At 45.3% G+C, this 26,936-nt stretch overlaps 2 protein-coding genes across 3 annotated transcripts; both read left to right on the top strand.

Moving 5' to 3' along the window:
- The first annotated feature begins 991 nt into the window (after positions 1–991).
- LOC122651786 (fructose-bisphosphate aldolase 1, cytoplasmic-like) lies at positions 992–24,148 on the top strand. Of its 2 annotated transcripts, XM_043845321.1 has the most exons (3): positions 992–1,002; positions 20,199–20,244; positions 23,038–24,148. In XM_043845321.1, exons 2-3 carry the CDS (start codon positions 20,217–20,219, stop codon positions 24,084–24,086), a joined length of 1,077 nt encoding a protein of 358 aa, XP_043701256.1. In that variant the 5' UTR covers positions 992–1,002; positions 20,199–20,216; the 3' UTR covers positions 24,087–24,148. The 2 variants fall into 2 exon arrangements, with proteins under 2 accessions (XP_043701256.1, XP_043701255.1); XM_043845320.1 differs by lacking the exon at positions 992–1,002 and having other exon boundaries at positions 20,135–20,244.
- On the top strand, positions 24,142–25,460 carry LOC122650529. Its single transcript, XM_043843933.1, has 2 exons — positions 24,142–24,164; positions 24,779–25,460. The coding sequence occupies exons 1-2, from the start codon at positions 24,142–24,144 to the stop codon at positions 25,458–25,460; spliced, it is 705 nt and encodes a 234-aa protein (XP_043699868.1).
- Positions 25,461–26,936: the final 1,476 nt, after the last annotated feature.

The following is a 26,936-nucleotide window of genomic DNA, read 5'->3' as shown; positions in this document are numbered from 1 at the left end:
TTTTATGACCAACACATTTAAGCCACACTTGGGCCCATATTCAAGTTATAACTTAAGCCCATCATAAGCAATCACTTAAGCCTATTACAAGTCATTCGGTTACACTACATTATGGCCCATATTTCGTCTCTTAATGGACCATTGGTAGGTGGAGTTACTTTTTTTTTTTTTTTTGACAAACGGTAGGTGGAGTTACTGGATAACATAACTTATGGTCCCTTGTTAAGAGTATTTACTTTTATAGTTTCTATTTTCAATGTTATTTTTTTGAATCGTTATCCTCTCTTGTTACAGCACGGTGCTGTAATGCATCGTGCCGCGGCTGCAGAGGCCATGTGCTCCATGTGGGGCCTGCTGTGCCATATGGCTTCTGCAGCACCGCACGATGCACTACATCACCGTGCTGTAACAAGAGAGGATAAAAATTCTATTTTTTTCCTCTTTGATTTAAGTAATTAAAAGTTTTTATTTTTTATGGTAGACTACTTGGTAGCCTAGGTTTCTATTTTGTATTACAACTATTCAAGTTAAGAAATAGAAAAAGGGAGACCCCCTCTTATGATTTTCTCACCCATATTTTCCCTCCATTCCCTTCCATTCTATTTAGGGTAAATTACACGTCACCCCCTAGTTTTCAAATGAAACTCAAATCACCCCCTGGTTTTTGAAAATACTCAAATCACCCCCTGTATTAGACCCCAATATGACAAATTAGTCCCTACCGTTAGTTTTATCTTGTTAAGTTATGATGTCAGCCAGTTAAATATTTTTAAATCCTTAAACTACCCTTGACCAGTGTAGAGTTATTTTTTTACCCTTGGATCTAAAAACCCCAAAATCCATCTTCTTCCTCACACTACTCTCTCCCTCACATGACCTGCAACTCAATCTTCTGAGTTGCACCAGAGTTTAGCAAGACATGATTGATTCTGAGAATCTCTTTGGAGTTGAAACCGACCAACCCTCGTCTCTCTCCTCCGTCTAACTCTCTCTCTCTCTCTCTCTCTCTCTCTCCCTCTCTCTCTCCTCGAGACAGCAACTAGCGCGACGGGGAGAGGCAACCCTCCTTTCTCTCTCACTTTGGCACTTGAACCCTCTCCCTCCTCTCCTTTCTCTCTCCTTCGGTTGCTGGGCCAGACTTACCAGTTGCCTTGGTTGCAAGCTGCTTACGGGGAGCTTTTCCTCTAGTGCATTTTCTTCTTGTTTGCTTCGTTCTTGCCATTTTGATCTCACAGTAAAGCGATAGAAATTGCAGAGACTAATATACATGGAACATTGACAGCGAGAGAGAGATGGGTTACAGAGGAGAGGAGGGAGAGGGTTGCCACATTGAAGTGAGAGAGAGAGGAGGGTTGGGTCACCGCCCCGCTGGTTGCCGTCTCTGAGAGTTGCATCAGAGAGAGAGAGAGAGAGAGGGAGGAGAGTGAGTAGGTTAGAGTTGAGTTGGGTTGGGTTTTGTTGGGTTGGTATACAAAGGGATGGGTTTAGGTTAAATGTCATTTTACTTTTAGGTTTGACTTAAGTTGACATCGTTAGTGTAGAGGGGGACAGATGAGTATTTTCAAAAACCAGGGGGTGATTTGAGTTTTGTTTGAAAACTAGGGGGTGACGTGTAATTTACTCTTCTATTTATTATCACATCATTATTTGCTTACGGTTCTACTAGTTTTTATTTTTAAAACAACAACTTAGTTTTATCCCAACTAAATGACAGCTACATGGATCCTTGTCCTTCAATCAACTCTATTCGAGGTCATACTTGATACAAGGCCTAAGCTATGCATGTCTTTCCTCACCATTTCTCCTAAAGCCATTTTAGGGCTGCCATATGACTCTTTTAGTTCCTTCAATAGGAATCAAATCACTCCTTCGTACAAGAGCATCCAAAGGCCTACGTTGAACATGACATGCCATCTCAAACAATTTTTTCGTAGTTTATCATGTATTGAAGCTACTCCCAACCCAACTCTAATATAATCATTCCTTTGTCCTTCCTAGTTTTTTCACGTATTCATCTCAAAATCCTCATTTCTGTTACATTGAGTTTATCGATATGATGCTTCTTAACTACCCAACATTTTGGATTATACATCATAGTTGGTTGTATGACTATCCTATAAATTTTATTTTAAATTTTAAAGGAATACGCCGATCATACAACACTTTGGATGCACCTCTCACTTCTTCTATCATATTTTAATTCTTTATAAAACATCATCATCTATATCATATTTTAATATCTTTTGATAGTACTTGGATTGCTAACTCATCTCATGGTTGCAGGGGAGTAATGATTAGGGGTTTTAAAGGGTCCTTTGCAACAAAGTGTAAGCATGGTTGGGGATTCTCTGCAACTATGATGGAAGCTGAGGTTGTGAGAGATGGTTTCTTGCTTGCTCAAAGCATTCAGATTAAGCATGTAAATAAATCGTCACACGTTAGGGTGTTACCTAAACGGAGATGGGAACACAACGGAAGAGGATCGTGTACGGGTTTAGTTACTAGCTTCATGAATTCGAACGATCTCTTTCACAATCTTCGACTATCTTGAAAGGTTTCTCGACAAAGAACTCCACACCACTTATCCTGGGGAAAAGATGGAATCCCAAGAGCACACAATTACTTGGAGAGTAGGGAGACAAAAACAAATCTTGGTTGCTGATGTTAGCATGAGACTTAGGGTTAAAGCATCTATTTATAGTCAAAACCCTAAGTCCCCCCCTTTGTAGTCTTTCACTCTAAATAGGAAAGGGGGAGAGGAAGTCGTTCACTTAAAGTGAACAGCTCCCTCCCCTTGCTCATGGGTTGGGTCAAGCCGCCCCACATGGGTGCCATGGATCGGGTCCAGGACCCGGATCCGATTAACAAAGCACATCTCTGTCTTCTCAATTGTAAAGCTTTAGTTGGTCTTCTTAAGTCCTCTATTAGTTCTATTGATTGAACAGTAAAACTCCATTGTTGAGGACATTTTAGCACTTATGCGTGCATTTTAATATGTTACATTTTTGTATGTTCCTAGATCTTTTAATAAGGATGCTTATACTCTTGCCAAACAAACATCTATTCTTAGTGTTGCATTGAGAAATCGCTCAGTAAAAGACCCTGGGTGACAAATGAGAACCGGTGTGGTTCCGGCCTAGGACTCTCCGATGCCAAAGTTAGATCTCTTTGAGCAAACAGATGAGTGAATAGTTAGAATTCAGGATGGGCAAGGGGGTAGATTACCTTCCCTTTTATAGTAGTGTATGGTGGTGTAGAGAGTCCTAGTTGATGTAGAGTGGCCTTCGTAGTTGATAGAGTCCCTGAATAGCAGGGCTTATCCTTGATAGACTTGGTGTCTTGGATGGATAGACTGTAGATAGATTCCAGGTGCATGAGTCCGTTTTGACTACGTTGACTGGTAGGCGGTGGCCTAGAGTCTTGGAGGCAGTGTGTGTCCTACAGTTGGTGGCAGTGGTACTTTGACCTTTGTCTGCACCCGTCCATGCGCATATGGGTTTGTGCCCAGAGGGGGGTGTTCTCCCAAGGGGTGTTCACCCCAAGGGAGCTCGCCCGAGGGGAGTTCGCCCGTGTGGTGTTCGCCCAAGGGGAATTTGCCCCAAGGGGTGTTCGGTGTTCCCCCTAAGGGGTGTTGACCTGAGGGTGGTCCATGCCTGGTCTTCTCCTATCCTTGGTGTGGCTCTTCTCTGGTTCCGCCACATGGCAGCCTCTGATTGGTCAGCTCTATTTTGGGTTCATCATTTGCCCCCCACTCTCTTGGAGCGGAGTGCTCAAGAGAGTATCATTTATGCTTGTGTGCCCATCAAGGGGTTCTCGATAAATAATTTCTTCTTTAGGGTCTTCCCTGCAAAATTACTTGGTGAGTGAGATGTTGTGGGTTCAAGCCTCTCCTCTCCCAACTTTTTGTCTTCTCTTTTTTTTTTTTTCTTCTTTGTATAGATATATACTCTTGTCCTCTTCTTTCTTCACTTTTTCCCTCTCTTGCTTTTCCACTTCCTCTCGTGCTTTTTACTTTTCTCCTTTGCTTTACATTTGGCCTTCACCTTTTGTTGCCCACAAGGTGTTTGTCTTTTGGTGGCAAAGAGTAGCGTGCCATCCTTTTGCTTGTTAATCATTGTCTCTTGACTCCTTCTAGCCCTTGGGCCTTGGTTGGTTTTGCGGCACATATGGCTTGGTGCTTGGCCGTTGCTTCGCTCATATGCTCGCCCTTGGGTCGTGCTTAGCTTGCCTTGACCCACACTTCGCCTGGTGCTTGATCGACACACGTCGGTGCTCATCCTAGACCGACGCCGCACATGACCCATGGGTTATCCGTCTGACGTCCTTGCCCGTTCGTGCATCATCACCCATTTGCGTCTGCCCGCATCCTTGCCGGTTTGGGTGTGCTCGCCCATTTGAGTCCTTTGCGGTCCTCGCCCGCTCGGGCATGCTCGCCCATTCGCGTCCGCTGGTGCTTCTCACCTTTTCGGGCATCCTCGCCCCTTCGCGACCGTCCATTGGTCCTCGCCTGTTTGTACGTCCTCATCTCAATCCGCTCCCTCCTGGGTGTCCTCGATTCACTTCCACTTGGGTGTCCTTGATCCACTCCCACTTGGGTGTCCTCGATCTACTCCTACTTGTACTCGGTAAGCATACATTTTATTTTTATTTTTTTTTGGTATTATTATTTTTTATGTGACGGGCTGTGCATGTTGATGGTTATAGGTTGACATCCATTCGCCTGTGGTCGGTTGCTTAGCTTTGGGAGGTCGTCGCTTAAAGTAAGTAGCTAACCTGCTCTTATTATATGTCCATGTCATCATCTAGCCACTCCGACCCGACTACAGTTGTGGTTGGGTCTCCCTCCAGGGAGTCCTCTTCGAGGTCATTCTCTTCTACGGATACTTCCCTTCCATTGTCTCCCCTTGTTGCTAGTGATGATGATGAGGAGGTTTCTAGGGATTCCACCCCTTGTGGGGGTCGTAGCAGGGTCTCCAAGGCCTCCTCTTTTGTTGGGGATCCTAGCAGTAAGTCGGCCCACATTTCTAGCATTGTGACCCCCTCAAACTTGGTGTCACTTTGTCAAAAGTTCCATATACCTTTTGAGCTCATGCTTCGTGCCCCAGGGCCTGATGACCATGCCTATTCCCACCGAGCGGATGAGGTCAGGCTTTACTACATTTTCTTCATCCATGGCCTTCGTTTTCCTGTCCCCCGCTTTATGGAGTTGGTGTTGGAGCACTATCATCTCACCCCTAGGCAGGTGTTGCCCAACTCTTGGTGAGTGGTCCTGGGCTTTTATGTGTTCTTTGCCCAATTGGGGCGTGCTACTACCTAAGGGGTCCCTTGCTTCTGTTGATCCTCTTGTGGGGATCACCAACTCGGTGAAGATCTAGAGGGACCGCTTCTTTTTCTCCATGGTCCCTCGATGTGCACTATGGTCTGCTTGGGAGGCCATTGATGTCAGGAGTGTGAACCTCCCCTTGAGTTGAGCGACTTTGAGCGTGAGTCCCTTCGGCGGTGTTAGGGATGCAGCCCGTTCAACATCCGTGAGTTGGATTCCGAGGCTTTCCTATGTCTCTGGAAGTTGGGTCCCAGTAAGATGCTTGGCTCCTTTGATGTTTGCTTATGTACTTTTCTTTCATGTACCCATTGTCGGACTTACTTTGTACTTATGATTGGATGTTATCGTGCAGTGGACATACGGTCGGATCTTGATGTCTTCTACTCTAACCTGCGGAAGAGGAGTACTCAGCCTTCCTCTCCTGGGGATGGTTCTGCTGGTGCGGCTCCGTTCGCTCCTACTTCTTCTCCTTCCGCGGTGGTTGGGACCAAGCAGAAGGGTGGTCCTGATTCCTTTGGTACGGTGAGGACTGGGCCACGCATGATTCTTCCACGGACGTCTCCTTCCGTCTCCTCCCCTGGATCTGCTACTCCACCCCCTTCTAAAGGAAAAGGGGTGGTCTCTTCTTCTGTTGACACTGTTGCAGCCCCGCCGACCTCCTCCCCTTTGGTGCTTTCTTGGGATCTTTAGGAGGGAGCGATGTTGGCCAGTTGTGGAGTATGTCGGGAGTGGTTGGATATGGAGAGGCTTCCTGTGGAGCGTTTCATCTTTCAGGGATTTGGTGATGCCTTCCTGTCGCAGAGCCTCTACCAGGATATGGCTTATGTTAGTTGTTCTTCTCTGTCTTTACTTTTCGTGTCATTGCTTCTCTTGTGCTTGAGATGTCCCTTGACAACCATGTTGGTTGCAAGTCCAGCACCGGGTTACAGAGGCGGTGCTCCGTCTGGAGGGTCATGCTTTTTGTGAGGTCCAGCCGAAGTGTGCGATGCATAGCATGGAGAGGGAGCTTCAAGGGCATAAGGCCGCCCGAGAGGAGACTGTGGCTCATGAGAGGAGTGTCTTGGAGGAGCTCAGGGTGGCTACTGCAGCGGTGGCTCAGAGTTCATCTAGAGTCCGGGCTTTGGTGGAGGAGCTTCGTGCCTTGAGGCAGAGTCATGAGGTTGAGCTGTCTGAGGCAGGGGAGCGAGCGGTAGCGGCATATCAGTAATCTCCTGAGATCACTGCGTATTTTTATAAGTACAACCAGGAGATAAATGACGCAGGCATCAGGGACTTGGTGGTTCACGTTCTAGAGAAGACCCTAGGTTATGATTGCTCAGAGTTCCCGGAGGTCACCACGCTACTCCCTAAGACTGCTGTTGGGGTTCACGCTTCTCCTGAGGAGGGTGCTGTGGAGACAGAGGAGGGTGTGGTCTTACCAGAGGAGAGCGTGGCTCGCCCTGTTGAGGCCGACATGATGTCCCCTGCTGGGTCGGATGCCGCTCCTCCATCAGATGCTCCCTAATCTTATATGTGTTTTTTAGATGTTGAACCTTTGGATTTGAACTCTTGGATTGTGATGTTTACTTTCTTCTCGGATTGTAGTACTTGACTTTTCTTCCTTTGATGTGGATGTAGTACTTATGTGATCCTTGTTGCTTCGATGAGTTTCCTTATTTTTGCTACCTCTAGTGGTCTGTAGTCCTTGGGGGTGTCACGTCTTAGTGGTCAACGAAACTTGGTGGCTAACAGGCCTTGATGGCATTGTGCCTCGGTGGTCTACGGACCTTGGTGGCCAACGGGCCTTGATGGCATTGCGCCTCAGCGGTCAACAGACCTTGGTGGCCAACGGGCCTTAGTGGCATTGCGCCTCAGTGGTCAATGGACCTTGGTGGCATTACGTCTCAGTGGTCAACGGACCTTGGTGGCCAACGGGCCTTGATGGCATTGCGCCTCGGTGGTCTACGGACCTTGGTGGCATTGGTGGCATTGCGCCTTAATGGTCTATGGACCTTGGTGTGTGGTGGGAGTGGTTCAATCAAGTAGTAAAAGGAGACAAGTATTTCCGAAACCAACCATTTACTTCAAATAAAAATTTTCAAATTATCCTTGAAAACTGTAATGCAATCTACTACTACTACTACTACTGCTACCACTACCACTACTATTGGCGGTGCTGCTGTCGTTACTCTATTGATAGTATTTCTTCAGGTGTTCCGAGTTCCAGGTACGGTCTACCTTCTTGCCCCCCGGAGTTTTCAAGCGGTATGTCCCTAGACATATTTGCTTAGAAACTATGTAAGGTCCTTCCCAGTTGGCTGATAGCTTCCCTTCCTTCCTTGGCTGAGATGCACTTGTCCTTCTTAGGACTAAGTCCCCCTGGTGGAATAATCATTCTCGCACCCTGGCGTTGTAGTACTTGGCTGTGTGTTGCTGATATGCCACGTTCCTCAGCAATGCCTTCTCATGTACCTCGTCCAGGAAGTCCTGGTTTCCTCGTAGTCCATCTGTGTAGGTTCTCTCATTGAAGTGCAGTACTCTGTGGGACATAGTGAGGACCTCTACTGGTGCCAATGCTTCTATGCCATATGCCAGGCGGAATGGGCTTTCCCCTATGGGTGTTCTTACTGTAGTACGGTATGCCCATAGAACACTCAGAAGTTCCTCGACCCACTTCCCTTTGGCTCCTTCTAGCCCTTTCTTTATTCCATCTAGCAACATTCTGTTTATCACCTCCACCTGACCATTGGCCTATGGGTAGGCTACCGATACAGGCCAATAGTCAATGTTGTAGCTCTGACAGAAGGCTCTGAACTTGGGGTTGTTGAACTGCTTCCCATTGTCAGAGACTATGATCTTTGGCACGCCGAACCTGTAGTTGATGTCGTCCCGGATGAACTTCTCCATTTCATTCTCTGTGATCTTGGCTAATGGCTTGGCTTCCACCCACTTGGCAAAGTAGTCTATGGCGACCACCAAGTACTTGCGGTTACCTGATGCGGCTGTGAAGTCCCCTAGGATGTCTACCCCCCACATGGCGAAGGGAATGGGGTTGAGGATCGATGTCAGTTTAGTGGCGTGTAGATGGGGTACAGGGGTGAACAATTGACATTGCTCGCATGCCTTGGCATACTGCACCGCTTCCTCTTACATTCTTGGCTAGTAGAGTCCCTTGTGGAGGATCTTGTAGGCTAGGGCTCTTCCCCCCATGTGGCTTCCACATATCCCTTCTTGTACCTTTGCCAGGGTGTACTGGGCTCCCTTGGGTACTAGGCACCGAAGTAGTGGTGCTGTGGCTCCCCTCTTGTATAATACTCCATTGAGGACGGTGTACTTTGCAGCTCTCATCCTTATCTTTTTTGTCTCGACCTTGTCTTCTGGTAAAACATCATTTTGTAGGTAGTTCAGTATAGGGTCCACCCAACTAGGCCCTTCCTCAATCTCATTAACCTGCTTCTCTTGATATGTTGGCTCATGTAGTATTTCAACGTACATCGCACTGGCCAGGTTTTTGAGTTTATCATTGGCTAGCCTGGATAGTGCGTCTGCAGTGGCATTCTCAACCCTGGGAACCCGAACCATCTCGAACTTCATGAACTCCCCGATCAATTCTCGAGCAAGTGCTAGGTATGATGCCATTCACTCGACCTTCGCTTCATACTCTCCGTTCACCTGGTTCACTACAAGTTTGGAGTCACTCCAAATGGATAGGTGTGTGACTTGAATGGCTTTAGCCACCCAGAGTCCAGCCAGTAGTGCTTCATACTCTGCTTCATTGTTGGATGCTGGGAAGGTGAATCGAAAAGCGTACTGGATTCGAAATGCTTCAGGGCAGGTGAGTATGAAGCCAGCCCCACTTCCTCTGGTGTTACTCAAACCATCCACATACATCTCCCAGGATCCTCGATCACTCTCCTCTGGCTCCTCTGCTCTGGGTTCGATCCCTGGCAGGGTACATTTAGCTACAAAGTCTGCCAGGGCTTGGCCTTTAATTATCATCTTGGGCTAGAACCTGATGTCCTGCTCACTCAACTCAATGGCCCAGGTGATCAATTGTCCGGAGACATCTGGCTTATGCAATACCTTCTTTAATGGTAGGTCGGTGATGACCATGATGGTATGGGCTTGGAAGTAAGGTCTTAGCTTCCTAGCCGCGATCACCAATGCTTAGGCAACCTTCTCAATCCTTGTGTACCTGATCTCTGCATCAATCAACACATGACTGACATAGTAGATAGGTCTTTGTACCTTACCCTCTTCCCTCAACAGTACCACGCTCACTGCGACGGAGGTCGCAGCCAAGTAGATCTACAGTTCTTCATTGAGTTCTGGTCATCCGAGCAGTGGTGGACTCCTGAGGTATTCCTTTAGCTCATCGAATGCCTTCTGGCACTCCTCCATCCATGTAAAGTTTTTAGGACTTCGGAATTTCTTCAATTTCTTGAAGAACAGCAGACACTTGTCTCCTGACCGTTACATGAACCTTGAAAGGGCAGCGATCCTTCCATTTAACCTTTGTACTTCTCTGACCGTCCAAGGTGGTGCCATCTTTTGAATGACTTTGATCTTGGATGGGTTCTATTTCACGTACTGAGACCATGAACCCCAGGAATTTTCCTGACGTTACCCCGAATGCACACTTCGCAAGATTTAGCTTCATCTAGTTTCTTCTCAGTACAGTGAATGCTTCTTCCAGGTTAGCCAGGTGTTGGTGGGCTCGGACGCTTTTCACAAGCATGTCATCCATGTACACTTCCATGTTGCGCCCGATCTATTCCTCGAACATCCTGTTGACCATCCTTTGATAGGTGGCCCCTGCGTTCTTTAGCCTGAACGGTATGACGCGATAGCAGTAGTTCTCCTTGTCCATTCAAAAGGCGGTGTAAGACTCATCATCCTCATGCATGAGGATCTAGTTGTAACCTGAGTAGGCATCCATGAAACTCAGCATCTCATGTCCTACGATGGCGTCGATCAATAAGTCAATCCTGGGTAGTGGGTACTCGTCCTTTGGGCATGCCTTATTCAAGTCAGTGTAGTCGACATACATTCTCCACTTTCCATTCGGCTTGGGTACCATGACCATGTTTGCGAGCCAAGTAAGAAACTTCTCTTCTTGAATGAACCCTGCTCGGCTCAACTTCTCGACCTCTTCCTTGTTAGCCGCCTGTCGGTCGAGGGTAAAATTCCATCTCTTCTGCTAGATGGGCTTCCTAGTAGGGTCTATGTGCAGTCTGTGCTCTGCTATGGACCTAGGTATGCCTGGCATGTCTGCAGTCGACCATGCAAAGACATCCATGTTGCTTTGGAGGAGGTGCCCCAACTCTTCTTTCTGCTCCTTGCTCAATAATGAGCCAACCTGCATGACTTTGGAGGGGTCATCCTTGCTGAGTGGCCATGGGACAAGGTCCTCTACTGGCCTCCCTCTCTTCTTTGTGAGTTCATCCCTTTGGTCATTGACCAAGTTCTGTATGCTCAATGCCATCCCCTGTGTGTTGCCATTGTTCTTCTTTACGAAGGTGGCATAGCATTCTCTAGCCTTCTTCTGGTCACCTCGGACTTCACCCACTCCACTGTCAGTGGGGAACTTCATCTTCAAGTGGAGTGGAGATACGCCTCCTCTAAGGGCCATCAGAGATGGTCACCGTAAGAGGCCGTTGAATAACACCACGAACCTGATGACCATGAAGTTTACCATGATGGACACCTGTTGAGGGTGCTCTCCAAAGGTGACAGGTAGCTCTATGGTGCCTCTGATGGAGGCCGTGGCGCCCGAGAATCCATGGAGGTATGTGGGCTTCGACTTGAGTTGATCGTCTCCAAATCTGAACTGGCGATAGGATTCCAGTGAGAGTACGTCCATGGGCGCCCTTGTATCTATCATCACCCTATGCACCGGTCGGTTAGCTATCTTCACCTGTACTACCAAGGCGTCCTCATGTGGAAAGCTTACACCTTCTAAGTCTGCATCTGAGAAGGAAATCACCGTCTCGGTCTTTGCCATCTTGCTTGGCTTCTCTATTACTCCCATGAACCTGGCATGGGCTTTGGCTTTCCTGGTTGATTCTTGCCCCGGTCCTCCGAGTATGGTGAGGATGGGGGCTCCCTTGGTGCTGCTTGGTTCTGGTACATCTCTCATCTCTTCTGTGCGGTCTCTCTCCCTATCTCGATGTGCTCTCCTTTCTTCCCTCCTTGGTTCTTCCCTTTCTCGATCACGACCTCGGTCACCTTGGCCCGAATGACCGTCACGCCTTCCTTTTATGTATTTGTTCAAGCTTCCTGCTCTAATAAGGTTTTCTATCTCCCTCTTTAGTTGGTAGCAATCTTTTGTGTCATGCCTATTGTCTTTGTGGAAGAGATAATACTTATTGGGGTTACGCTTCTCAGGTCCTGCTAGCATGGGTCGTGGCCATCGGATTAGGTCACGTTCTTGGATCTGCATGAGGATTTGTGACCTGGTAGTGTTTAGGGGTGTGAGCTCTTGACGGCTTGCTCGTTCACCCCTTTCTGGGCGATGATCTCCCCTTCTCGAGGTGCGGTCTCCCTTGTCTTGCCAACGCTCGGTCCTCGACCTCTTACTCTCTTTGCGATCATCCGTCGTCGACCTCTTGTTGTCCTAGGGCTTGGCTTTGATCACCTTCTTTCAAGCTTGCACTATCTCTGCCATGTTGGGAAATTGGTTGCATCGCTCTAGGAGATCCTTTATGGTCTTGGTTTCATAATGTGCCTGGTCCTTGATCAATTCAAGGTCCCTGATACCCCCTGCCAGGGCTGCATGTTGGGTTTGATCATCTAGGTCTTGGACCTCCAGAGATTCCTTGGTGAACTTGTTAACATACTCCCTGAGGGACTCCCCAGTGTTTTGTATCACGTTCAATAGGTTGACAGTGGTCTGCTTCTGCTTTACACTGCTCTGGAAGCGGGTGACTAATTGCTCGCACAGCTCTGCGAATAAACCTATCGACCTCGGACGTAGTCGGGGGAACCATGAAGTTGCTGCACCCTTGAGGGATGCGGAGAACGCTCGACAGGATACCACGTCCGATCCACCATATAGGGTCATCATCCCATTGAAGTAGTTGATATGGTCATTGGGGTCCACGGTTTCGCTGTAGAGTTCAAAGGTGGGTAACCTGAACCTGGATGGGAGTGTGGCTGACATGTTCTCCTTTGAGAATGGATGTTGTCCAGGGATCGAGTGTGTCTCGCCCTTGGTCTGGTTCTTCAGTCCTTCCAACTTCTCATCCAACTCCCGGAGTCTCTTATCTAGCTCCTCGTCCTACAATGGTCTGTCACGTGTGGCTGGTCTCTTACTGTGACCTCGTTCTCTTCCTCTCCTTGAAGCCTCCTCCCATCTTGAGTATTGGCGAGATGGTGAAGGGTCACGTCGCGATGAGCCTTGATGTGAACGTGAGGGGCTATCATCCCCATTGGAGTGGCTCTGCCTTGGTACATAACTCCCCCCTAGCCGACCTTGGAATACTGATCTCCTGATCGAGCCATCTGGACTTGGTGCTACAGTTCGGTGTGATGGTGTTCTCCCACGATCAGGCCTTACTGAGAGGTCTGCTATTCTCCTTGGGAGTTGGGATGGCTCTCTTGCTTGTCTGGTGTGCCTCTCGGACTTGTCACCCCTGGGAGGTGACCTCTCGGGGTTCTGCTTCCGCCTACGACGGTGGGTCACCGCCCTCTGCCTTAGGTATTCACGAAAGAGTCATTGGTCATCGAGGATCTGACGCTGCAGGTCATTAATCTGACCCATAGTTGTTGGTGCATTGGGGTTAGGTACTACATCCACCACCACTTCGCTCAGCGGTCCTTCGAGTGTCGTAACCTACAAAAGACCCTAGGTGACAAAGGAGAACTGGTGTGGTTCCGGCCTAGGACTCTCTAATGCCAAAGTTAGATCTCTCTGGGCAAACAGATGAGTGAATAGTTAGAATTCAGGATGGGTGAGGGGGTAGATTGCCTTCCCTTTTATAGTAGTATATGGCGGTGTAGAGAGTCCCAGTTGATGTAGAGTGGCCTTCGTAGTTGATAGAGTCCCTGAATAGCAGGGCTTATCCTTGATAGGTTGTCTTCTCATGAGAGGTGGTGTCCTTGATAGACTTGGTGTCTTGGATGGATAGATTGTAGATAGATTTCGGGTGCATGAATCCGTTCTGACTACGTTGATTGGTAGGCGGTGGCCCAGAGTCCTAGAGGCAGTGTGTGTCCTGCAGTTGGTAGCGGTGGTACTCCGACCTTTGTCTGCACCCGTCCACGCACATATGGGTCTGCGCCCAGAGGGGGGTGTTCGCCCTAGGGGTCCACGCCCAAGGGTTATCGCCCAAGGGGTGTTCGCCCCAAGGGGTGTTCTCCCGAGGGGTGCTCACCCCAAGGGAGCTCGCCTGAGGGGAGTTCACCCGTGTGGTGTTCGCCCTAGGGGAGCTCACCCAAGGGGTGTTTGGTGTTCTCCCTAAGGGGTGTTGACCTGAGGGTGGTCCATGCCTAGTCTTCTCCTGTCCTTGGTGTGGCTCATCTCTGGTTCCACCACATGGCAGCCTCTGATTGGTCAGCTCTATTTTGGGTTCATCACTTAGCTTGTCTTTTGTTTGGTGGATGAAACCACCTCCTTTTTATTGTAAATCCTACTATCCTTTCTAGCAGGAACTTCTCTTCTTTCTTTCATTAATAAAATTTTATGGTCGAACGGCCTTTCTTTGACTCAAAAAAACAATTGGTTTTGATGCATGGCCATTAGACAAGCACCCAATTTTTTTTTTTACTTCATTTATATAAAAGACATATACCCATTGGTCAATACCAAATTTGATCGAAGAAATATAAACCAGAAACCAGGTTAGAGTTTAAAAAAATTGATGAATCTGATCAGGTTCTGATTTTTAAAGATTTGATATGGAAGGTTTCAAAAACAAAACTCCAGAAACGTTAGGCCCCATATGTTTAGAGGGTATGTAGGTGGGGTGGGAGAATTGAGATGAGAAAATGCTAACGTGACACTTCAAAATCCCACCCCAATCTTTTTTTGGATAATTTGGGGTGGTAATCTTAAAAAAGCCCAGGGGACATTATTAATTGCTTTGTTTACTTGTGTGGCACTTCAAAATCCCACCCCTTTGCTATCCAAAGTCCCACCAATTTGGTGGGACTTTGGCCACTGTTCATAAGAAAAATAATTTTACCTAAACATTTCCACCCCAACATAACCCACCAACATGTGGGTCCCATCTTCCCAACAATCCTACCCCACCTCCCTCTCTTGAACAAATGAGGCCTAGAATACTCTAAGGCTCTGTCTGCTTAAGAAGGGAAGGTGGGGTAGGATTGTGGGAAGATGGGACCCACATGTTGGTGGGGTTTTGTTGGGGTAAAAATATTGACGTAAAGTTACTTTTCCCATGAATAGTAATCTAAGTCTCATCAATTTGGTAGGATTTTGCTAACGCGGATCTTGTCCTTGTACAAGTACTGGTCAAGGTGCTCTAGGGCCATTCACATGGAATCCACTGTGGGGCCTACAGGAGGAGTGAATTCCATGTGAGTGGCACTGGAGGGCCTTGGACGATACTTGTATAAAGACAGGATTCTATCTCAGACTTTGCATAGGATGGGAGTGAGATTTTGAAGTACCACATCAGCAAACAAAACATTTAATGATGTTCTTGAGCTTGTCAGTTCATCACCCCACGTTAACCAAACAAGATTGAAATGGGATTTTGAAGTTCCACATCAACAAAGCATTCACCTCAATTCTCCCACCCTACCTAAGTTCCCTCTATACAAACAGAGCCTTAAGGGCGTGTTTGGTTGCGTAAATCTTTTGGATGTGGTCTGATTGTGGATGGTCATCCACTTGAGTTACCATCAATTGAATCGTAATTCTAGAAAATAAACTGTTTGGTTATCATGATTCTATGACATGATTCTTCCTGAAAAACTGTTTGGTTACCCTGAGTCTGTCAGTTGGAGTTATCCTGAATCTATCTGAAAAATTGTTTGGTTATCCTGAGTCTGTCAGTGACTAAACCTTATATTTAAAAGTAAAAAACACATTAACAAAAAAATAAGAAATAATAATACGGTTACCATATTAATGTTCCCAAATAATTGATTAAATCCAATTACCACCCAACCTTATATAACCTAAAATTACTAATATACCATTGCTATAAGTATTTCTGTTATGTTAATGAATCCTCGTCAATTTATCTTCCACATCTGAAATTTAAAATTCAGAAACAAGAGATTTTCAATTAACCAAAATTTGAAGTTGAACTTAGGTTGAAACACAACACTTCCAATTAAAGAAAAACAAAAGTTCAGATTTTCCCAAGTCTCACCCTATTCTGATAAAAAATTAAATAAGAAGCTACTGCTACATGAGAGTCGTGATGGATTCCAACCATCATCTCCTGGGAACAAACCCAGGTACTCTTCCTTTTGAGCTAAAGACTCACTTACCTACATAAACCATGTCACAAAAACATATATCAACTGAACAAGAACGAAAAAAACATTTGAAGCCAACCCACAGCAGAACTATTAAAAGCAATCAACTAAAAGAAGGGAATTTTCTAGCAACATCACTTGAACTTGCATTAGAAAAGAAGAGAGTTTTTCAGCTGGGAACACACTCTAATTTAATATGGATTCTAAGCTTAAAGATGGTCCAATTAATCCATGCTACAAGCTCTAATCGTTAATCCATGCTGCAAGCTCTGACCTACGACTAACTGGAAACAAGTAAGGTTATGACAGAAACAAGATCGCTTACAAAGAATAGCAGAAAAAAAAAGGCAAGATAAAGAGAGGAGGGGGGAAAAGCTGAGTTCAAGAAAATGATTGTTCATAAATGGGAGCAGGAATAGTCCAATCTGAAGGATTGACATTGCGGTTGCTATGAATCAGCCAATTCCCCAGATGGTGAAGTCACCGGTGTAATGAAAAATCTACTGTCAACATCCCATTATTTGGGTTTTGGATGGGATTTCTGGTTTTATAGAAGCATGAGAACAGTCTTCAAAACCCATCTTCAGCAACTAACAAGTAATCAAGAAAGGCCCTCGAAAGTTGAGAATAATAGGACAAAATATTCAGAATAACTGGAAGGAGTTAAGCATATTGAAGTACCATAGGTAAAAGCTGAAAAAAAAAATATATGATAAAAAAGTAAAGATGAAAAGAAACAGACCAAGCACCAGAACTCAAATTCTAAATACATGCCCATTTCCATCCTACCAATCCATAGCCCGAAAAGCCTTAAAACACACATTGTATAAATTAAGAAGCAATATGCCACAGCTACATTTGGTTGATAGTTTGTGAATAAGCCGGAACAAGTTGGAATCATGCTTGATTCCCAAGAAACCATATTTGAAGCAATTTTCGCATAGTTGAATTCATTTCTTGTTACTACATTTGGGAAAAATAATTCAGTTTTCACATTGAAAGGGGAGATGAAAAACTCACAATATATTCAATTAAAAAAGATAAGGAAACAAAGGGAAGCAGAAGAATTCACATTGTAAATAAATACTCATCTCCATCCTATCAAGCCATAGCCCCAAAAGCCTTGGAATCCAGATCACATGAACACAAAAGATGCAAGTTGCATTCTAGGTTCCCCAAGAAACTCAAATTGAATGATGCAGTTCACATAGGTTTCCAGATCGTTTCCATATCCAAGGAATCTCTCATCAATAATCTAGCAATTATATTAGTAATCACCCCCTAGTAAGCTCCATAGGAAAGGCTTTTTGAAACAACACATTAACCAATTCACTCACAATCAACCTTGTAGATTGCTTTTTATTAGCCTCTATCATAAGGTACTCTCCATGGATCAAGGTCCGATAACTAACAATGTTGTTTCATCCTACAGAACCAAAAAGAAGGGATTGTGAACCATTTCTATCCGGCCACTGTAGCAGCAAGTCAAGCTCCTGGTCGAGCCTGCTATAGGCCAGCAACAACCCTTCTTGTTGCTCCTCAAATCCTCTTCCTCCTCCTACTATTTCTGTCACCATTCCAGATTTTATGTTTTGAAAACAAGAATAAAAAACCCCAAATAGAGAAACAGAGAACCAAAACTCAAACCCAAATAGATACTAATCCATAAAATCCCTTCATCTTGGTGCTTTCTATCTCAAATGAACTCCAAAATAAAGCTAAAATAGAGAATACATGATCCAAACGTCATTTGAGAAAAAGAACAATACCTCTTGAAGAATCATAACCCTATTTGGTTCGATTTTTCTTCTAATCTCAACCCAATCCTAGCCAGATCTTCCTCTTTTCCATTCCACGATCTCTCAACTCTTCCTCCTTCTCCTTGGTTCGATTTCTCTCTCTCTTCTCCCTCAAGCTCCCACAGAAAGAGACCACTGCCTTCTGAGATTCATTTCTTCTTAGGATTTTTTCAAGCAATAGGTTGAGAGACTGTTCAGATCTTCCAAGAAGGAGATGAAGAGAAGGGCGTGATAGAGGATGATCCATAGAGCCAACGCTTGCAAGATCCGTTTCTTCAGAGAAGGAGATGGAGAGAAGGGCATCATTAGAGAAAGGTCGAGAGATGGCCTGGGTCAAACAGGGTCGGTAGAGTGAGAGAGCAGAGAGGGAGCGAGAGAGAGAGAGAGAGAACACAGGTTCAGGCCCTGGAAGAGAGAGAAAGAACGCAGGTTCAAGTCATGGAAGATGACGATCGTTTTTCCCTAGTAGAAGCAAAAATCGCGATTTTCAGATCGTTTTTCGATTTAGGGCAAGAAATTTATGATTCAAAGTTGGATGATGTTATTTATGCTAAGTCTAGAATTTGTAATTTATATCTTAGTTCACTTAAAGAAGGTAAACTCAGATATAGATCAAATTTAATATAAAAATCAGAATTACGTGATTCTTATAATCCATTGGAATTAGACAACCAAACGGTTTTATTAATTTAGAATTGTGATTCGATAGAATCGCGTTCTATTGATTTATGCAGCCAAACACGCCCTAAGGTTTTTAGGTTGATTCATATTCAATTTGAAATTCGCATTAATTGTTTCCATCACCGATTTTGAATATTAAAGCTCGGGAACATGTAGGTATCAGTCACGGGTCCCTGACTCGCATCAGTCGGGACTCGGGAGTGAGAGACGGAGAAGCTGCCCAACTAGCCTATCCCTCTCCCCCTCGGTTTTTAGCCAGCGAGAAGTTCACAACCATGGGCGCTCGCCCGCGGGTCACAGACCCACTGGCCACAGACGTGGTTTATCTAGAACTTGTGGGCGCTGGGTAAACTCATCTCATTATTGCTCTGCCCAAAGCAAAACATCTCGTGGGTGTGTGTTGCTTATGCTTTTACCTTCCCCAACCCACTCCCTGTGCAGCATGCTTTTTAAAAAGGGTATCGTATCGGTATCGGTATCAATATCAGTTCTGATCAATATTGACATTGATACGAAGATATCACAATATCGGATTGCTTTGCCTTCAATTTTAATTAAAAAAAATTAGTTTTTGAATAGATTTATCTCAATTAGAATTGTTCCATTGATATAGAATCTGGAAAGTATCAGCATTGAACACGATCGATACGGATATGAATCAGCCGATACGCTTGATCCGATAATCGCTTACAACAAAATTGAAACCCTTATTTTGATATTAAAATCTAGATTATGAGAAACAAAGTTTAATGATATATCAAAAATAATTAAGGAGAAAAGTTCTTTCTTGTGAATACAGGGGCTACGCCCGAACGACAAACATAATGGGAGCAAAATGACTTGCCCGCCCCCATACAATAACAACAACTCAACATCTACATGGATTCAAACAAAACAAGATAAGGAAAATTTGAGGTCTAACCAAAAAGAGGAAAGGGGGATGAGATGAGAAATGAAAAATGAAAAATGACATACGAAATATGGAAGATAAAAAAGAAAATGAAAGGTGAAAATAATAGAAAAGAGCACAACCCAACAAATCAAGAGAATATCAGCTAAATGGGATTAGGTACGTTGATCCTTACCCTCTAGTACGCTCCATCCGAGGTCATATTTGGTACAAAACCTAGACCAGTCCACTCCCATGAAAGATAGAAATCCCTCCCCTGAGATACCAACACACACTCTCATTAGCTATCTGATACGCATGGTCACTGCACTCCCCCACAGAGAATGCTTCACCCAAGAATTAAATATATGAATTTGAAAATTTTCAAATTCAATGTCTCTTGTTTGTGTTCCAATTTATCGAAAGCTTTCCATTCACAGAACAATTGAACATCTGTTCTTTTTGTTAATTTTCATTTAGAAAAATTCCATGTCTATGATTTTTTTATATGCACTCATAAGTGATGTAGCCCATTTATTCTTAGAACAGAGCCCAGACGAGCTAATAGAACTAAAATCCAGCCCAAAAATTTGGCCCAGTTACGTACCAGTACGGAATACTGTGTAGAAGGTCGAAACCACCTTATTATAAACGCCGTCATAGTCGCCGCAGCGAGACGCAAACGCGGAAAGCCATTTTTAGGAACCTGAGAGGAGCAGCAGGAAGAGCGTTCCACATAACGTACGGCTTGGATGTTTTCCGTACAACGAAGTTTTTCCCTAGATGCTACAGCTTGCCTCAGTAATAGAATCCTGACCGTACGTTAAGGAAACTCCTTAAAGGCGCGTGTTCTGGTATCTTCCTTAGCGATAATAACGATGCCTTATCTCTATCCTTCTCGTCTTTTCTGCGCTTTAAAATGGAAGTTTTGAAAAAAAAATTTCCTTAGCTACCACCGGCGCCGAATCCTCTTTTAATACACCTTTTCTGCCTGTGAACACTTAAATTTACCACTAATTCCTATTCTCCTCTTTCTCTCTGCCATCTTTTATTGCAGGAAAAGAAATTTTCTATTAGCTTACACATCTCAAACATGTCTTGCTACAAGGGAAAGTACCATGGTAATGTGCTCCGTTTCTCTACTCGTCTTTCCTTCTTTTTTGTTTTCTAGTTTTGCTTTTGGATTAGATTGGGATTTTTTTTCTTCTGATTCTGCCTCTGTATTAGTGTTGGATCTGATTTTGTTCTACTTTTAGCCCCTAAGAACTTGTTTGTGGTATCTTTTATCGATGTTGTTTCGTGAGTTATTTCTTACGTGAATTCATCTGGTTAGTACTTGTTAGATCAGACAATTTTGTTCTTCTTAGCTGATCTGGTCTGATATGTTATAATACTCGTATATACTTGATCGTTTGAGATCTATTATCCAACATGTTATTCTCTTATGTAGGTTCTTATTTGTCATTATTTTTTAATTTATTCGATAAATGCTTTGGTTTCTATTTGTATTTTCTTTGTTCTGAGTGGGCTAGTTATCTTTATAATATTATTTGTATTTATCTATCAATTGTTCGATTGATTGTTTGAATGAGTTAGAGAGAAATTTGAAGCGATCGTTTTAGTTTTCTCCTTTCTGTTTGTCTTCGGTGTATGGTTTCTGCTATTGAAAACCAAGCACGAAGGAGATAGCCAATTAACCATGCAAGTCCGAATCTCTATACGATTTTCTGAACTCGTCTCTGTAGGAAATGAAGATCAAAGAAACAGAGTGATGGTGTCCTGGAGTATTTCATATCCTACTAAGTCGAAAATGATGAATTGGAATTTTTTTTTTTTTCTGGGGCTGAGGGTAACCTTCTAGGTCCTTCCCTTGTTTTAGCCGGTATTTGAGTCTCACTTTATTAATCCCCATGAGTGCCTGGAAAAGGGTTTATGTGTTTATTGGTAACTAGTATTAGCTGTCTTCTTTCTCTTGACATAAATCACTCCGGCTCAGCTCCTCGTACGGGGAGATGGGATCGTGTCCTTGTACAATACCGTCTAAGGCCCTCTAGGGGAGCGTGGATCCTGTCGGTGTACAAGTACCGTCCAAGGTCCTCCAGGGCCTTTCACATGGAATCCACTGCAGGATTGACTGAAGGAGTGGATTCCATTGTGTGTGGTCGTGGAGGCCCTTGGACGGTACGTGTACAAGGACAGCATCCGGTCTTGGGCTACTCATATGGAATCCACTCCTCCTGTGGGTCCCACAGTGGATTCCATTTGAGTGGCCCTGAAGGGACTCGGACGGTACTTGTACAAAGACACGATCCATGCTTCGAATATCGATTTTTACGGTTTCTGATTATTATTATTTTTTTTAACAAAACAAATGGGACCACACCCATCTTCTTCTTCTTTGCAGAAGGACGAAGGTGCACCACCACCCCAACCTCTCTTCTTTGTCCCAATACATCTGCAACCCCATCCCACCCACCCCGGCAACTCTACCCCTGAATCCCACCCCAATCCTCTGTTCTGCCCCCTAACCCACACCCACCCCTCCCTGCAACTTGCTCCCGAATCCCATACTCACCCTCTGTTCTACCTCCTAACCCCACACCCGCCCCTCCCAGCAACGCGCTCCTGAATCCCTATCATCGCCCATTGTTCCACCCCTAAATCCCACCCTCACCCCTTGTTCCACCCCCTAACCAAATTGAAGCTAAAAAATCAACCACATCTCTCTAAATCAGGAGATCTATCATGTTGGAAATTTATCTGTTTCAAAAGGTTATGGGAAGAAATATTAGAAAGCAATATGACGAACTAGTCTTCATAAAATAAAAAGTATGATGGACCAAGCTGTTAAATAACCACTAACCACATCATGGGAAAACAAAAATGTGGTAATCTGAGTTCTCCAGGGTAACCTCCATTGGAGGGAAATGCTTCACTGTTTTATAGAGGGAAATAGCATTAAGTTGATAGTAGCAGGACTGGTCAAGGTTCCTTGTCAATGCACCAAGTTACACAATTACTATTCAACATGGCATTTTACCATGTACCATTTTTCCGCAAAACCCTTTCTCCATATGGCATCGAATCGGGTGTGGGTGTGGCGGGGTTGCAAGGGGTGGGGATTCGGGGGCAGGGATGCAAGGAGGGGTGGGTGTGGGGTTAAGAGGCGGAACAGAGCATGAGAGTGACATTTTGGGGTGGGCTGGATTGCAAATGGGTTGGGAGGAAGAAGAGGGGTTGGGGCGGTGGTGTTCCTTCCTTAGGAGGTAGAAGAAGAAGAAGGGTGTGGGTCTCATACTTCCCTTTTTTTTTTATTGAAAAAAAAAATAAAAAATTCAGAAACAGTAAAAATTGGTTTTCGGTTCTGTGAAGGATATGTGTCCACTAGGGAAAGTCCAAGGAGGGACTCCTTGCTCCTTGTACGAGGAGCTGAGCCGGAATCCATGAATCAAACTAGTAATTGAGAAAAAGGAGAGGGTTTGCTACATGGACAGTGCAATTTCATGCCTTGGTGGAGGGGCATTATGGGAAAACAATAAAAATAGGAGGGGAAGGGGCATATCAGACATTTTACATGGGTGATGCTACAGTAATCTGAGTCTTATGAGGGGTGCCAGCATTCAATTTTGAAATTAAGTTGACGTTATACAAATCTTTTACTTTTAAGAAAAATAAAATTTTCTCTCAAAATCCATATTTGTTCATGTAATTTGCAATTTGGGCCATGCCTTCGTTCTCCGTTTGCTAATTCTCCTCTTCATTTTTCCTTTCCTTCAACCTGACTTCTGACAGAAACGTTTACTCTGTTTTTTGGGTTTAATTCCCCATATTGCTGATCTGAGTCATTGTAGTAGCCACTGTGAATTGATGAAATATTTCCAAACAATTAACGATCATCCTTTCCTTTGTTGCAGATGATCTCATTGCCAATGCTGCCTACATTGGCACACCTGGAAAAGGTATCCTCGCTGCTGATGAATCCACTGGGACAATTGGCAAGCGTCTAGTTAGCATCAACGTTGAGAATGTTGAGGCTAACAGGCAGGCACTTCGTGAACTTCTCTTCTGCTGTCCTGGTGCTCTACAATATCTCAGTGGTGTAATCCTCTTTGAGGAGACCCTCTACCAGAAAACCGCTGATGGTAAGCCTTTCGTCGAAGTCTTGAAGGAAGGTGGAGTTCTTCCTGGCATTAAGGTTGACAAGGGTACAGTTGAGCTTTATGGCACCAATGGTGAGACCACCACACAGGGACTTGATGGACTTGCTCAGCGCTGCCAGCAGTACTATGAAGCCGGTGCCCGGTTTGCCAAATGGCGTGCTGTGCTCAAGATTGGTCTTACTGAACCGTCTCAACTAGCCATCAATGAGAATGCCAATGGTTTGGCACGCTATGCTATTATCTGCCAAGAGAATGGCCTGGTTCCAATTGTTGAGCCAGAGATCCTCGTCGACGGTGCTCATGACATTGACAAGTGTGCGGATGTAACTGAACGTGTACTTGCAGCGGTCTACAAGGCACTGAATGACCACCATGTCCTGCTAGAGGGGACTCTGTTGAAGCCCAACATGGTGACCCCTGGATCAGAGGCCAAGAAGGTAGCTTCAGAGGTGGTGGCAGAGTACACAGTGCGGGCCTTGCAGCGAACTGTGCCTCCTGCAGTCCCTGCTGTAGTGTTCTTGTCTGGTGGACAGAGTGAGGAAGAGGCAACTTTGAACCTCAACGCCATGAATAAGCTTCCGGGTAAGAAACCATGGACTCTATCATTCTCCTTTGGACGTGCTCTGCAGCAGAGTACACTGAAGACATGGCAAGGAAAAAAGGAGAAAGTCGACAAAGCACGGGCTGCCTTCCTGAAGAGGTGCAAGGCAAACTCAGAAGCTACCCTTGGTGTCTACAAGGGTGATGCTGGTGATGGAGAAGGTGTCTCTGAGAGTCTCCATGTCAAGGACTACAAGTACTGATGAAGTTTTGGGTCGTCTTGCTATTTTTATGATATTATAAAATAGGAAAGAGGAAATGGGGAGCATCAATTCCTCTTTGTAAGTTGCTTAATTCCCTAGTTAGGAGAGTGATGAACCAAGTCTGTAGGGTGTTGCCAGTTTGAATCTGTGTTTGTCCCTTCAGTTGGAACTCTTTGGGGTTTTTCTTTTCCTTTAGGCTTCTGATAGCGTGTGCCTTTAGTAGAATTGTTGATAGCAAGTAATATGTTGTGATACGGGTAAAATATCTCCACCAAGAACCTGTCCCCAAATAGCAGAAGGGGGGGGATATTGGAGTAGGAAGTTCGATTTGTTCTTTCCACCGTCATGGTGAGCAAACCCCCCTGATTTCTTTTAAAGGGACCCTCTTCCCTATTCCCCAAGCATCGTTCCCCAGTACCACTGCTCCTCATTCCCACTGTCTTTTCCTCTAGAAAGCATCTGCCGTCTTCATAACCCAATCATGAGCGATATCCCACCACTCCACCCAACTCATCTACTCCCAAATCTACCACCTGCGCTAACCGCCACCCCGCACACAGCAGCTTCAACCTCAAATGGCTCCACACCCACACCTACCATCCACCAAGATAGTGACTCAGACGATGATTTCTTTGCTCTAGACGATGACACAGAAACCCGTCTCAACCACTCTTGGGATCTAACCCTTGTAGGATATATCCTGAAAGGCAAGGGGTTCCGGCCTCAAGCGGTTACCGAAGCACTTCTGCGTGCCTGGAACACGAAAGGAAAAGTCGAGGCATTCCCCGTCAAGGAAAGAACCTTCACATTCCACTTCAACATGAGTTGGATATTGTAAACGTCCTCACGGAGGGACCATGGGCGGTGGCTGGTGACCTTATAGTTTTGGAACAATGGAATAACGAGGAGAAGTGGAACTTCGACAGGGTGGCGTTCTGGATTCAGATCCATGGAGTCCCGCTGGAGCTACAAGACCTGAAGCTAGAACTGCAACTGGGTTCCAAGATTGGCCACTCATCCAAGGCAATGATTATCGATGGTAACCAGTTTGGTGAAAGAATCCGATTCCTTCGTGTCCGAACGAGTGTCAACATCTTGAAACCTCTAAAAGACCACCTTACTCTGCAAAGGAAAAATGGTTCGCAGTTCAAAATCCAAGTCAAATATGAGCGTATGCCATTGTACTGCTACTACTGCGGTACCATTGGACACGAGGAGAATAGGTGTATCTTATGGTTCTCGGAAGAGCAAAACCACTGTCAGGTTCATGGTTGCTTAGCGGGCTCAAGATGTAAGCAACTCCCACGAGGCAGAGCTGGAACTGACATTAGAGGAATCACTCCTCCACCTCGAGTGATAGAACAGGCTGCGTGATTGAGTGTTGAAGAGTTGGAGCAGACACCGGCAGGGGAAGGTACTGGAGCAACTCTGACGTCCGGCGTCGGAAGAGATGATAGACCGCAGAGAGAGAGCAGGAACATGACCCCAAGCGAAGCAGGAAATCAGGCGTGCCCCAGACAGAATCCCCGTACTGTCAGCACCATCAGCAGAGCTGTCAGCCCAGGTATCACTGCCAGCGATTACCCTGTTGATTGGCAGTTTCTGAATTGCCAGAACCTTTATCCTACACCCATAAATGACACCCAGCCTAACACTAATGACCCCATTATAGCCCCTCCATCACACCCCACGCAATTACTTGGCCAAAACTTGTTCCCTTCCATCATACCAAATCTCCCTGTGCACGCCTTTCTACACCCAACTTTTTCCCAATACCTACCAAATCACAACAACAACCCAACTCCAGCTACTCAAATAGCCTATCTCCAGGACCACCTTACCAAGAGACCTGACCTCACTCAAGCTCTCCTCAGCCTTTTACCCCAACTTTCAGTGTGCTCCATTTCTAACCCTTACCAGGACCTTGCCATTGACCCATACCTCACTTTGCAGCCTTTGCTAAACCAGACAAACCAGAAAATGCAAATCAACACCTTTTTGAACCCCCACCAACAACAGTTGTCCCCACAAGCATTCCCAAACCAACTGCAATAGGTGTCCCCACCAGCCCTTCCCAGTATACAACCTGAGCAAATCACCCAGACTCTAGCAAAACAAATCACCCAGGCACCAAAGAAGCTGATCACCCCTACCAACCATGAACCAAGATAGGTCCCAACCAAAACAAATCCTACTGTGTCATTGGATGAGCCGTTTCAAACCAGAGCCAAAGCAAAGAGAGCACGAAGGACTAAACAAAATGCTGAAACTAATATGGAGATCGAAGCAGCACAACCAGATGGTGAGCATTTTTTATTGCAGGACCCCGTGGCGGATGGGGGATATCAGCCCCACGGGCAGATATGAAGGTGTTGAGCTGGAATTGTCAAGGATTGGGGAGCTCCTTGACAATTCGCTCTCTACGGAACCTCTCCAAGAATGATAGACCGGACATTATTTTTCTTACGGAGTCGTGCTGCAACAACACCAAGCTTTCCCGCATCTGTAAAAGTCTCAAGTTACATTCGAACTTCACTGTCGAGCCCGTGGGCACCGCAGGGGGTTTAGCCATCTGCTGGCACTCAAGTGTAAATGTTCAAGTTTCATACTTTGATAACCGTATGGTGGATTGCATGGTTTCTGCTAATCAAGAGGAACCGTTTTTGCTGACTTGTATTTACGGTGATCCGATCCGAGCGAACCGTCAAGCAGTCTGGGATAAAGTGACCAATCTGGGAGCATCGAGAACCGAGGCCTGGCTCTGTGTGGGTGACTTCAACTCCCATCTTGGTTGGTTTGAAAAAGTTGGTGGAAGTGTTAAGTCCTCATACGACTGCAGAAATTTTCAGA

The sequence above is a fragment of the Telopea speciosissima genome, chromosome 2 (assembly GCF_018873765.1).
Source record: "Telopea speciosissima isolate NSW1024214 ecotype Mountain lineage chromosome 2, Tspe_v1, whole genome shotgun sequence".
NCBI lineage: Eukaryota > Viridiplantae > Streptophyta > Magnoliopsida > Proteales > Proteaceae > Telopea > Telopea speciosissima.
This window is presented reverse-complemented; position numbering and strand designations above follow the sequence as displayed.